We start from the raw sequence: 13,452 nt of genomic DNA, 5'->3' as shown, positions 1-13,452 counted from the left end.
CTTCCGATTCCTCTAAGTCTCGTCGCCGGAAATCATCTCGCCGGAAAACTGACCGGAGTTCTGACATGGGTGTTCTTCCGTTGAACGGTAAAGTGAAGGACACATTTGCAGTGGTGAAACGCTCTAGTGATCCGTACAATGATTTCAGAACTTCAATGGTGGAGATGATCGTTGAGAAACAGATTTTTTCGCCAACTGATTTGGAGAATCTTTTACAGTGCTTTCTCTCACTTAATTCGTTTCATCATCACAAGATCATTGTTGAAGTTTTCACAGAGATTTGGGAAGCACTTTTTTCTGACTGGCTTTGATATTAAACAAAAAAAAAAAAGAGAAAGAAAATAATTATGTTATTATTTTTTCTCTCTCACTCTCTTTCTTTTATTAATTTGTGTTTTGCCATTAGGTAATTAATTTAATTAGTTTTTCTTTTTTTTCCTAACTCAGAACGAATGTATGATATTCCATTTGCTACTACTCATCAATTTAGTGTAATCAGTTTTAGTTCTTCATCACATGTGGTGTTTGTTTGTTTTTCAATTTTATGTTTATTTATTTTGTTATTATGTTCAAGAATGGATATGCTGACAAACAACTGTATTATCAAAGGGAGTGATAAAATTGTGAAAAGACCTATAAAAAGGGGACTTGTCTTGTTCATGGAAGTGCCAGCTTTTTTCTTTGTTTTTTTTTTTTCAAGAAAAGAAAAACATTTTGGAAAATTCAAAGGGGATTTTAAATTTTATGTGTTATAAAAGTTGGACTTTTGAGCTATAAGGTTGAAAAGGATTGGGATGGAATTATTTTGATTTAAATGAGGGAAAAGTGTTTGAAAATGCAAAAGCTGTCTTGCTCTCTTTTTGAAATTCCTTTCATTCGGATGCGCCAAAAGAATACAAAAAGATTTAGCTCGTTTTCTAAGGTCCCCAAGAAAATAAAAGGAAAATAAAGTATATGGAAGTACGATTTATTTACTGCATTTTTCCATTAAACTTAGGAGGTTGTCATCATTAGAAAATTTCTCTTGGAAGTACGATTTATTTACTGCATTTTTCCACTTCTTACTTTAAATTGTTTTATCAAACGTGCTTATAAAAATATTGTTTTTTGAAAGGTATTTAAGAGGAAGTTTTTCATGCTCACACGTACATATATTTCTAAAGAGATAGAAATAATTCAGACAAAGTTAATTAAAAAATTATTAATTTTGAAATAATTAAATAAGTATGTATGTTATTGTACGTTTAAATTATGTGTTCAATTACTTGTGATCAAGCAAATATTAGCAAATATTAGGAAGTTATATAATTATTTGGTTGTTTGTGGAAGTAAGATTGACAAATAAATCATAAGTTTAAATCTTCTTTTCAATAAAAATTAACAATTAATAAGTAAAATTAATTTATTTTAAAAAGTAAGAGAAACTTCTTTTAATGTGATAAAGTATTGGAATTAGGTTTAGGATGTTTAAACTATTCTACATTTTTAGTTAGAATTCTCTCAATTTCTTCCATCTTTATTTATGATGTATTTAGAGAGATAGAAGAAAAAAATTTAAAAAAAAAATAAAAAAAAATTAATGATTGTCGGATTCACTTAGTGGAGGATTTACTAACTATTTTTTAGTGTCTATTTCTCTCTAAATGATATATAAATAAAGAGAAAATAAATTAAGATGAGTTTATCTCCTATATTTCCAATAATGAACAGAATATATGGATAAATAAACTGTATAAGGTCTTATTTGGGGTGGTTTTTTATTTTGTGTTTTGAAATCTTTTAAATCTAAAATACATTTCAATTTTGAGTTTTCAATTTTAGTATTTGAGTTTTTCAATTTCTATGTTTACTTTTCAATTTCAATTCTTAATTGAATTCTAGTTTTTATTTTGTATGATTTGAGTCATATTCTTTACATTGTCTCATTATGCATTCGCCATATATTAAAAAAAAAAAAAAAAACAAAAAAAAAAAAAAACAAATACTACCTTTGTATTTAGTTATAAGCACCCAACGCCAAAATATGTGTCCCATGATATAAGCTCATTTTCAATTTAGTACTAGAGCAAGTTAATTACACCGCCAACCTTTTTTAACAAGAATGAAATTTGCAATTGAGACTTATAAATAGGAATATAGGTAATATTATAAAATTACAATTCATTTAATTTTAACAATTTTAGTTATATTTGTTAAAAGTGATAATTGTGCAAGATAACTATCATAGTAGTGATCAATCGTCAAAAGCAATTGCAATGGTCGAAAGAGATAGTTAATAGTTGAATGTGGTAGTCGAACACAACTAACGATGATTGTAGTGGTGGATGATGGTGGTGTTAGTGGTGGAATACGGTGGTTAGAGGTGAGAGGTCAGTGTTGGTGGTGACAATTGTCAAAAGTGGTTAGTTGACGATTGTCAGAGGTGGGATGATGATGGAATTGGGTGGGTGGATGATTGAAGATGGTGGTTGGAGATCGGTTGTTGGTCATGGTGGCGGCGGTGGTCGGAGATGGGTGGTTGATGATGGTAATAGTGGTCGGTGGAGTAATGTTTATGTCTGCTAATGGTGACATGTTAATTTTAAAACAAAAATAATAATTATAAAACTTATTTTTTATTTTAAATTGTTTTAAAATTAAGTAAAAATCTAATTCTAACACCATTAACTTTTTTTAGTTTTGATATTGACTTTTAAAACCAAAAACTTACCACCACACCAAACTAACACTAAACATATATCACACAAAAGAATCATTTTATTTATTTGGTCTTGATCACAAAGAGAATTGCATCGTGCCTATTAATTAACTGCACGAGTAGCACCTGATATGTCCTGTAACATCGAAATAATCGTTTAATCTTTTCACAAATGAAAGAACAAGAAGAATATTTTTTATTAAATAATTTTTGGAATATATTCACTATTACTATTAATGAAGTAGAATGTATTGAATTGAGAATTGAAAATGATTCATTTAGCATTAATTGATGAGTATAATTGGCAAACAGTAATAATAAATAGCACTATTGCATAAAATAGAAATGGTGATTCATTGTGAGACAAATGAATATCGAATGAATAGTGAATATGCCTTTCGAAATTGCAATGGTTGAGTATTTTCTCTCCAAAAATTTTAAAAGATAAGTAAATAACACTTTCAAATTGAATGATGTCGGTTACTTTATTCTTCTGTTAGTTTCTCTGTTGATGAAATTAAATGAGTGATAGAGTATACTTTGTTCGAATTTAGAAAGCAATATTTTATTATAAAATATTCAATTCGCTCCATTTAACTTAATTTTTATTTTATTTTGCCCCCTCACTTGTTCATCATTATCTTATTTTTCATCATTTGCTTGTTTCGGTCATCCCCACTCATTCATAGGTTCGTTTCTTCTTCTCCTTTATTGTGTGTTCAAATGAATAATCATTTGTTTTTAGGACTAATGTAATAACGATCTTTTGGGTAGTGATTTTGCTTAACAATCTCATGTACATGCATTATAAGGTTCATCAATTTAGGGATTTCATTTTCAACGTAGATGTTTATTTTTCTTTGTTGAATTTCAATATTAACTGTCTTCGTTTATTTGTCGTAAAGAGGGCATATTTCATGACAGATTTTTGTTTTTTTTTTTTTTAAATGAGTTTCAATTTAATTTACAAAATTGAGTAATGTAATACTTGTTTAATGATGTTTACCAAATTGGGTCATTTAATCTTTGTCTAACGCGACACTAAGATAGTTAAAAGTTGATATTGCTATAAAGAGTTAACATTCATATCAATCTCATAAACGGAACAAACTAACAAAAATTTTAAAGTGCTAAACGACCGACCACTACAATTTCATGTGATAAATTTTAAGTGATTTGCTCGATTAATATTAATCATTACTTCTTCTATTCATACAATAAGGACTTATTTGTAAAAATAAAAAAATATTTAAAAGAAAAACAATTATTTCAATTTTTAGTACATGTTAATTCATTTTCTTTCATTTTACATTGATGACAATGGTGAATATATCAATTATTGATAAAATAATTTAGTTGTTCTATTTTCTTATGTATACAATTTTATTAACTAATGTGTGGGGATAAAATAGTGAATTTTTCATAAAAAGGTATTATTATTAAGTTTATCTTAAAAGTGATATGTTTAATTCTACTTTTAGTTCATAAATACGTGTTCTTAAAGAATTTATTATTAGCAAGAACCTATTTTAAAAAAGAGTATCATTATCTAATTATATGACAAATAATCATGCCCTGCATGATTGGTCAAAGTAAGTTCCAGCATGAATGAGAGCAAATACAAAGAGAAATCGAAAGTAAAGTGAGTAGGAGTAGGAGTAGGAGCAGTCCATAACCTGTTGGGAATAAGTATTTTGGAATTTTTGTTCATAATGGTTTTTGCCTTCTACTGGCAATGTTTTAAGTAGCATAAAGTCGGTGATATAATATTGATATCTTTTTTAGGGATGTGCAATGTTTTTCACCAAGTAAATCTTAACAAATATTTTAAAGATGTAAATAATAATTTTAAAATATAAAGAAAATTTAAAATGTATTTTTTTTAATTATCAAATATATTTTGTGGAATAACTATTTTTCAGATCTCTAAAATGTATAATTTGGTTGGAGTAAATAAATGTATATTTTGGTATCATTAGTTGACGAGATTAATTTAATCATCCTCTATTTCAAAATAAATGTTGTTTAATATTTTTATATATATTAAAAAATGTGATGGATACAAAAATAATAATTATTATTTTATTAAATTACTTTTATTAGCTATTAAAAGAGTTTTCACTTTCATAAATAAAATGTAATTAATGTTGACTCTTGCTAACAAATTTTTTAAAAATACTCGTTGAAAAATTCAAAACTAGATATCTGACATTGAAAAAATAATTTTCAGCTTTCAAAAGTTTAAAAACACAATTTCTAATGCATTTTGAATATAAAATACTATTTTAAATTCATTAACAAGTGTCAAATGTCCCAATAAAACTTTTAGCATTTCTTATTAATGTTTTGAAAATATTAAATATAATAATAAATGAAAAATACAATTTAAAGAAAATAATTAAAAATACTTTCAAAATTAAAATTATATTTATTTATTAAAATAACATTTATTTTAAAGCGGAACGAGATTCACATGATACAAATATTTCTATATATGTTCACATTCCTTATTTGCACTAAATAATTATCCACTATTTAAGTTAAGGTTTGTCAAGTTGGAGAACCAAGACGGTGAATATGATTGAACACCAATTTTATTTGTCTTTTGTTTCATCTTATTCAAGCTAATATGAACAATTATTAGCCAATAGCCGCGAAAAGCATAATTGTTAATTTTTTTCAAATTGGCATATCTTTGGGTCAAAGAGAAACATTGTTGAATATTTTTGAAATAAGATTGTCACCATGTGAGGGACAATTATTTAAAATACACAAAAAAAAAAAAGAAGGTGAAACAATAAGTTTGTTATTATTGGTTTAGTATGATGTTGGCAAACACATCATGAGACGAAATATACCATTGTTTGGTAAACAAATCGTTTAGATTGTTGTTTTGTTAACCAAATTCATCATATGACTAATATTCAATGTATTTTCATAGTCTATACACTAGCAATTGTCATGAAAGGACAGAACAAAGACATCCCCCCAAATCAAACACTGTCGGGGTGATGGGAGATCAGATCATGTTTGTCTTAGCTATGTATAGTACTCCTTCATAATTGAGAGATTTCATCTCTAAAATAATTAATTTTATTGATTATATTCATTTTTCTTTTAGATATATTCAAATTGATTAAATGAACTTAATTTATGTATTCTATATAAATTAAATTTATTATGTATGTAAATTTAATTTTATGTAATTTAATTCATGTAAGTAATTTATTTAAGTGTAATTAGAAAAACAGCGATGGAACTGCGATAAAATCCAATAAAAATTGATAGAATTTAAAATGATATATAAATATATATAAGGAACAGTTATTTACTGTTCGTGTACATATATCAATTACAAGCAAATATGTGTCGGATTCTGATGGGACTATAAACGGCATCTTCAACAAACAAACGAGTATTGGAAAATAATAGTACCCACAGAAAAAGAATGTCTTGGATTCAAGAGGAATGCAATATATAATTAGTGGGTGTACTAGAGTGAGATTTTAAAAGATTTATTTTGAAATAAAATGGGGATTTTAAAAACAAGCCTGTATAAAAATGTAATGACCTATACCATATTTATTGAATCAAAAGACTTTTATAATCAACATTTTCGGGTTTGGATTTTCATAAGTTTATATAAAAAAAATTATTTGATCTAAATGACTTTATAGATTAAAATAATCATAGTGACAATTTATATAATTAACGAACATTAAAGTTATAGACTCCTTTCATTTTTCATATATTTTTATTAACTGATTTTTAGTTTTGCTTATAATTGAGACAAAATAATAAGAATTGAAATGAATTTAATAATTTGAATAAAATAATCATCGCAATAAGAAAAAAATACTTAAACAATGTTGTTTCAAGACGACAAATAAAACAACACGAAAAACATTAAATCTATTATTTAAAAATTATTTAATTAGATATTAATGTATTAAATATTATATAAATGTTAGTTAGATGAGTTAAATGTTAAAGTTAATTTTTACGTGGTTAGTTTGTTAACTCTCTCTTATTCTATATATAGATTATATAATGTATTCATTTTGTATCTTTTTCTCATTCTATCAATATAAAATTTATCTTCATTTTAATATTATCTCTTTTCTTTATATTTAATCAAGATTTCTAATAAAATAAGAGACATAAACAATTTCAAGAGCCTATTCTAAGTTAAAAAAAATAGATGCTAAACTACCATGTGAGATAGATGAAGAAGATAGAAACTTGAGTTATTTTTTTATGCGACAATTAAGTAAGACGATAGTTGTTATACTTGCACACAATCCAACAATCAAGCAAGTTTTTGTTGGAGGGTGAGAGGTTTTGTAGGGTTAGAATTTTAGTGCATATTTATGACCTTAGGTATCCTTCTTATATACTAGTTTCTTCTAGAGTTTTTAAAATGCATAGATGAGATCTATAATTCTCGCATCACCATTTGATGTGAGATGTGTGTTCTTCTAACCATGAAATGGTAGTGACTCAAGAAGCGAACATATATGAATTATCGTGGTCAATAATCATCGAATTTTCTTCTCAACCATTTGATGGCTATGATTGAAGATCCATGTGATTTATTGTGGATAACAACTTCATATTCCTTCATAAAAATGAGTATGACTTAATTTCAAGAAGCTTTTATACCATTATTGATCGAATAAGATCGATCTGAAGTGACTATTTTCTCTTTTGAGTTTGAACTAAATTTTTTTGAGTCTAATTTAAAACTATTGACTTTGTAGTTTACAATCAATCTCACGTATCCATGTATTACTTTTATGAGTTAAAACTAATTGCTATTCTATATTTAACATATTTAAAAATCTCAATCCAATAACACAAAAATAAGATTCATTTTAACAATATTATATTTAGTAATATTTATAAAAAAAAAAAAGGTTATCTCAATATACTCCACTAATTAATCAATGTGATTGGGCAAATCCGTTTGATGAAAAATAAAAAGTAAAGGAAAAAAGGTTATGGTCATGTGTGTGTGTCAGAAGATGGAGACGTACAATTCCTATTCTCAATGGATTATAGATACTGTAATACTAATAATTGAAGATGAAAGATGAATTTGGGATGAGTAATGTAACGTCGGTGTCAAAATGAATGGGTGCAAAACTGAAATGAAAGAGAAGACACAGCGGAATGAGAAAGTCTGTTATGAGTGTTTGCAGAAAGAATATAAAACCAAAACGCGCGTTTCTATCAATTACTATTATACATCGTCTCACCTATCAAACACTCATAGTGGATTTGTTACAATTTCTAATTCTAATTAACTAATTATTATAATTAATTTCTCTCCATCTTTCACCAGAGTTTCATCGGTGCAGCTTTTCTTTTCGGGATAAATACTCAAAGCGTAAGAAGAGTATATGTAGGTTCATTTATTCTAACAAGTATAAGCTTAAAAGAAGAGTATATGTAGGACGTGACGTTGATTTTGGTGAGAGATTAAAGAGTAGTAAATGCGTTGAAAAGGAAAGCGGATTAAAGAATGTTTTGTATGGTGAATCCGTTATGTCTTACTCTTGCTTTGTTTTGATTCACTTCCCACTCTCATTAATTATCGCATTTTTTGGGTTGTTGAGCCCCAAATCTCTCTGTCAATGCACACATACCAAATATGCCCGCATTTAATTCTTCGTCTTTATAAGGTCCAATTAATTAACTATACACTTCGATGTCGGTTTCTCAATATGGGCCTTCTCTGTCTTTCAGTACTTATTTGGGCTCCCCTACCCCCCTCTATATTCTACTGCATTTTATTCGTTTTTTATTAATAATATTATTTATATTATTTTTGTGCTGTTCTTATGTGTTTGTTTTAGTAATTTATTTAAATTATTAATATTAAAAATATTTTGTTTGTTTTTTCTTTTAAAATGAAAAATAAAATAAATAAATCTGACGTAAAATTATTGCTATGTGCTAGCCCATTTTTATTCAAACTTATTAGCAACTAATTGATATTTTGTTTAAATATCAATTATGTATAGAATAAATTTTGGTGATAAAAATAATGTATTTTGAGCTTTATTTAGTAAATTTAATCAATATTGTATGATATTTGATTTTTGTGAAATCATGTTCTAATTGTTATTGTATGAATTATGTGTATTTAAGTATTCTAGTTACTCGAATAAAATGATTTTAATTAAATGTACAACTTATCGGATCTCTGGCTGTATGATTAATGGGACTTAATTGTTAGTTGTGAATGTGTGTACTTGAATGCCAAAAATTGATTGAGATTGCCTTATAGATATATTTATGATTGACGAGACTTAATTGTTCATTGGTGATTATGTGTATTTGAATGTCAAAAATTTATTGAGATTGATTCATATATATATATATATAAACTTTGATGAATATTGTGAAATTTATACTGAGAGTTGTCGAACTGTGATCATCAAATAAGTATGAACTAGACACCGAGGGATCTTTGAAGTTAATATTATTTTGCCATTATATAAGAATGGTCTCACAAGCTTAGTGATTTCGAAAAGTACAATTGAATTAGTCTGATCGCGGAGAGCTACGGTCGAACCATAAGGTAAGAACGATAGACCTCGTGGTATCTTTGTTGGATAATTCTTAAGTGAATTAATGGTTATTTCCTAAAATCTTAAACTACCATGCAACACAAGACTGCTCTAACCATCACATATATGTATCTTGGGTTGAGTTGAAGGGATATATGAGGAGGTCATTCATGAATTATCCGTCCACTCATGTGGTGACATAGTATTAAGCCTCTTAACATGTACTTCAAAATATAATTGTACCAAATGATAAAAAAAAAAGTATAAAGTATAGAACTTGCATAACGTTGTATCTACGTGTCTCTCTTAATGTGATTGATTTGGATTAACATTTGATATTGTGTTCTTTAAGGTTTATAATGCTATTTCCTTATGTGATATCCTGCCAATTTGATTACTTGTGTGGTCTTCTCATCTAATTTATATACTATTACATGATTTCAAAATCAACATATCTTTGTCGTTCATTCATTATTACTATCAATTGAGCTCAATTGATAGTGAAAATGAATGAACAGTGGTGCTTGAAAATCGTGAATAACAATGCCGTTCATAGGGGTCAAACTCACATTCATAAAAAAAACACTTAGTATATTACTTTTCTATTTTATTATAATTACTCATTGATTTTTCATTTATATTAAAAAAGTTAATGAAATAATTAATGTGTTTATTTTATTTGTTAATATTTTTAAAATAACATTTATGTATTTTTTGACAAAAGAATAACATTTATATTTCAACAGTTAAATTTGAATTTTTATATTTTAAGATAGATTAATAATATTAAGAGGCATGTTTGAATAATAATGATAAATATATCTAATAAATGAAAACAGTGCTTATATTTAGGGATAATTTTTTTCTAACTAATTTATAATTAGAGACATAGAAGTAGCAATTCTCTTTTATTAAATTTTTTGATAGGATAGTTAATGCATTTGATTTGCATAAAAATATAATGTCATTGGGTACAAACGTACTCAATTTAATTTTTTATATTCTAAAATAAATTAATACTATTCATTAAAGTTATGTTCAGAAAATAATAATAATAACAATTTAAAAATTTATAAAGTGACTTATATTTAGAAACAACTTCTATTAATATTATGTTTGAACGTGCATTTAAATACATTAGAGCGGAAAAAAAAAAGCATTCAATTGTTATAAGTGGCGTTTCTCACCCTAGGCTGTGGTGGTTATAGTTGGGCCGTGGTGGATATAGATGTCTGGTTTGTGTGTCGGGCTTTTCTTTATATTTCTTTAAAAAAAAAAAAAGAGAGAGAAAATTTTAACTTTTAATTCCAACATGTATTTGATTTAAATGTTTAATTCTGATATATAAATTTTGTAACTACTGTTGAATTAAAAAAGTGAGTTGTAATATTAATTTGATTGATAATTTGAAATTTTTATTAGTTTGTATTTGAAGAGAGATAATTGTTTTTATTGTAACATTTGTTATAGATTAAAAAAAAAAGATATAATATAATAAGGGATAGATAGATAAAAAATACTTAATAAAGTTATAAAAAAAAAAATCTTATAAAAGGGACGAACAAAAATATCAAATGAGTCTTATTAAAGATGGATGTAGTACTAAAATTGTCTTTAATATTTTAAATATAAAACTTTTAGAAAACTCTCCCACGATGCTCTCACAAATTTTTATTTTTATTTTGTCAAAAGAAAATTATATTTTTTGTAAATTTAAAGTTTAAGTTTATTAAAATTTATTTTTATTTTGATAAATTTAATATTTTACTTTAACAAATATATATGCAATCAAATTGATTGTTTGAGTTAAATGCAATTTGTTTATTTCGAAAAGTTGAAAGTCAATTTTTGAATTTTGTCGAAAGTAATCAAAATTATTTTTTATTGATGACTTAGATAATTCAGATAATTTGTGGGATAAGAGATACAATTTGAGCAGTTGGAAGTAATATTTAAAAAATAATAATTAAAGCCACCATTTTAAAAATGCTAAATAAACAAGCCTTACACAGTAGTTGCTTTGCCTTTTTGTTCCAACCAAAATCTTAAAAGAATTGAATGGTCATACATATTTTTTCTAAGTTTAAATCTTTCAATGTACAATTTTATTCAAGATACATAGATGAAGTTAACAATCAATTTTGCCCAGTATACAAATTTTTAATTAGTTGCTTTACGTTTTGGTTCCATCAAAAAATTTTAAAAATTTAATGGGGTACCCTTTATTCCAATCTGAAATTTCTCAATATACAATTTTATTCGCGATATATAGTTGGAGTTAACAATCAATTAATGAGCATACTTTAATGTTGCATAAAGTTTGAATACAAGGTAAAAGGTCTTGCTAGACTTTTATTTTACATTGTAGAGTGGTTTAAGAAGACCTAAAATGAGATGGTCAACCCATCACTGAGAGAGATATTGGGTGTTATGAACAATAAATTCAAGAATTAAATCTTAATTATACTTTTCTTCTCATAGTTCATAATATCTAAGTCCCTAAATATCAATTCTTATAGTAAATTTTACTGTTATTAAAAAAAAATGTTAGTGTAATTAATTTGTTTATTTTGCATAGAAAAATAACTAAAATATTATTTTGTGTATTGAATATGCAAAAAAATATAGTTAAATATAATTAATTTTTCAATTTAATCTTAAATACAAATTAATTACTAAATTTTACTTTTTAATGATAAACACTCAACTATAATGTTAGATATTTTGAAATAAATAAAGAGTATATTAGTTATATTTAAAAAGCAATAATAAATACATTTAATAAATTAAAAATAAATTTATATTTAAAGACAATTTTTTTATCTATGAATATTTATAATTAGAGACAGTATTTACAACTCAACAAAACAAAACAACCAACTACCCCGCTCCTTTCATTCTCACAAAGAGTCAACTCCACCATAAAAGGTTAAAACAACTAAACTAATAAATAAATAAATAAATATAGATTCATCTATTCATATATCTAATGAAATATTCTCTCTGGTCGTTCTTATAAGAAATAACTTATTTATAATTTCATCAACAAATATTAAAATATAATTTTTTATTGAACAAATTATAATTTAATTATTTTAATAAAAAAATAGTAGATAATACTCAATTATGTGTCTGGAATGTAGGGTCCCCAGAGGAAGCAAAAAAGAAAACACAGGTAACAAAAGGAGCGTGTGAAGAAAAAAGAGAACCACAAAGCAAACGAAATCCAATGACAAAAAAGGAAAAAAAACTAAAGAATCTTTCATGGCTCCTATGCTTGTATAATATGTATAAAGAAATCAACAATTGAAAAACCTCAAAAAACAAACACATTTACATAGTTTCATTTTGTTCTGTCTCACTTCTCATTCTCTACACCAAACAATTGTCATCACACAATGCTACTAAGAAGTTCAATTTCCAAATACAAGAAATTCTTCCAAAAAACTCTAAACAAATTCAAGTCATTATTCTCTCCAAATTACCAAAAGCTACCAAAAACCAAAGTTAGAGTAATTGACAATAACCGAAGTTATAATAATGAATTGGAAAAGTTCTACAAGGACTTCACTGAGAAATGTGATTCAGAAAAAGGAAAATCAAGAAAAAGAAACAAGAAGAAAATTGTGCTACCATCATCATCAGAAAAACAAGAAGAGAAGATACATAACTTGGTTGGTTTGAAGAATGAGATGGAGAAAAGAGAGGAAATTGAGGAGGATCAAAGGAATAAGAGGAGATTAATTCATCAAAAGGGTAAGAAACAAGATTCATCATCAATGTTGAAATGTAAGAGTATGATGGAAAAGAAGCTTAAAGAATTGGAGATGATGGAAATGAGTAATGTGGATTATATACTAGACATTGAAGAGGTTCTTCATTACTATTCTAGACTCACTTCTCCTGCATATCTTGAAATTGTAGATAAATTCTTCATGGAAATGTACTCTGAGTTTTTTGGTTCTCGATCATGAGAAACCATTGAGGTCTTAATTTGTAATTTCTTATGCTATCATGTAATGTTTTTTGGATTATTCTTAATTCTTCTTTGTATTGTTGGTTATAACTGTTTGGTGTGTCTATAACTTTAATTTATTTTGCTCAAGTGTTTTGTTGATCAATGAAACAATTTGACATGCACAATCAAAGTTTGGAATATATTTTATTTTATTTTACAAA

General features: G+C 26.1%; 2 protein-coding genes across 2 annotated transcripts in view; both read left to right on the top strand.

Moving 5' to 3' along the window:
- The window catches only part of LOC101496006 (transcription repressor OFP8), a 1,123-nt gene extending 608 nt beyond the window's left edge, over positions 1-515 (top strand). Inside the window, exon 1 of the mRNA XM_073369896.1 lies at positions 1-515. This exon is cut by the window's left edge and continues 608 nt beyond it. Within this exon, the coding sequence (XP_073225997.1) occupies positions 1-311 (311 nt within the window). The 3' untranslated portion in view covers positions 312-515.
- An 11,974-nt stretch (positions 516-12,489) lies between these two features.
- LOC101495682 (uncharacterized) lies at positions 12,490-13,452 on the top strand. The gene has a single exon (XM_004503379.4). The coding sequence runs from the start codon at positions 12,672-12,674 to the stop codon at positions 13,245-13,247; it is 576 nt and encodes a 191-aa protein (XP_004503436.1). The 5' UTR covers positions 12,490-12,671; the 3' UTR covers positions 13,248-13,452.

The sequence above is a fragment of the Cicer arietinum genome, chromosome 6 (genome assembly GCF_000331145.2).
Source record: "Cicer arietinum cultivar CDC Frontier isolate Library 1 chromosome 6, Cicar.CDCFrontier_v2.0, whole genome shotgun sequence".
NCBI classification, from domain to species: Eukaryota; Viridiplantae; Streptophyta; class Magnoliopsida; order Fabales; family Fabaceae; genus Cicer; species Cicer arietinum.
The sequence above is the reverse complement of the archived record's forward strand: the minus strand, read 5'-3'. Positions and strand labels throughout refer to the sequence as shown.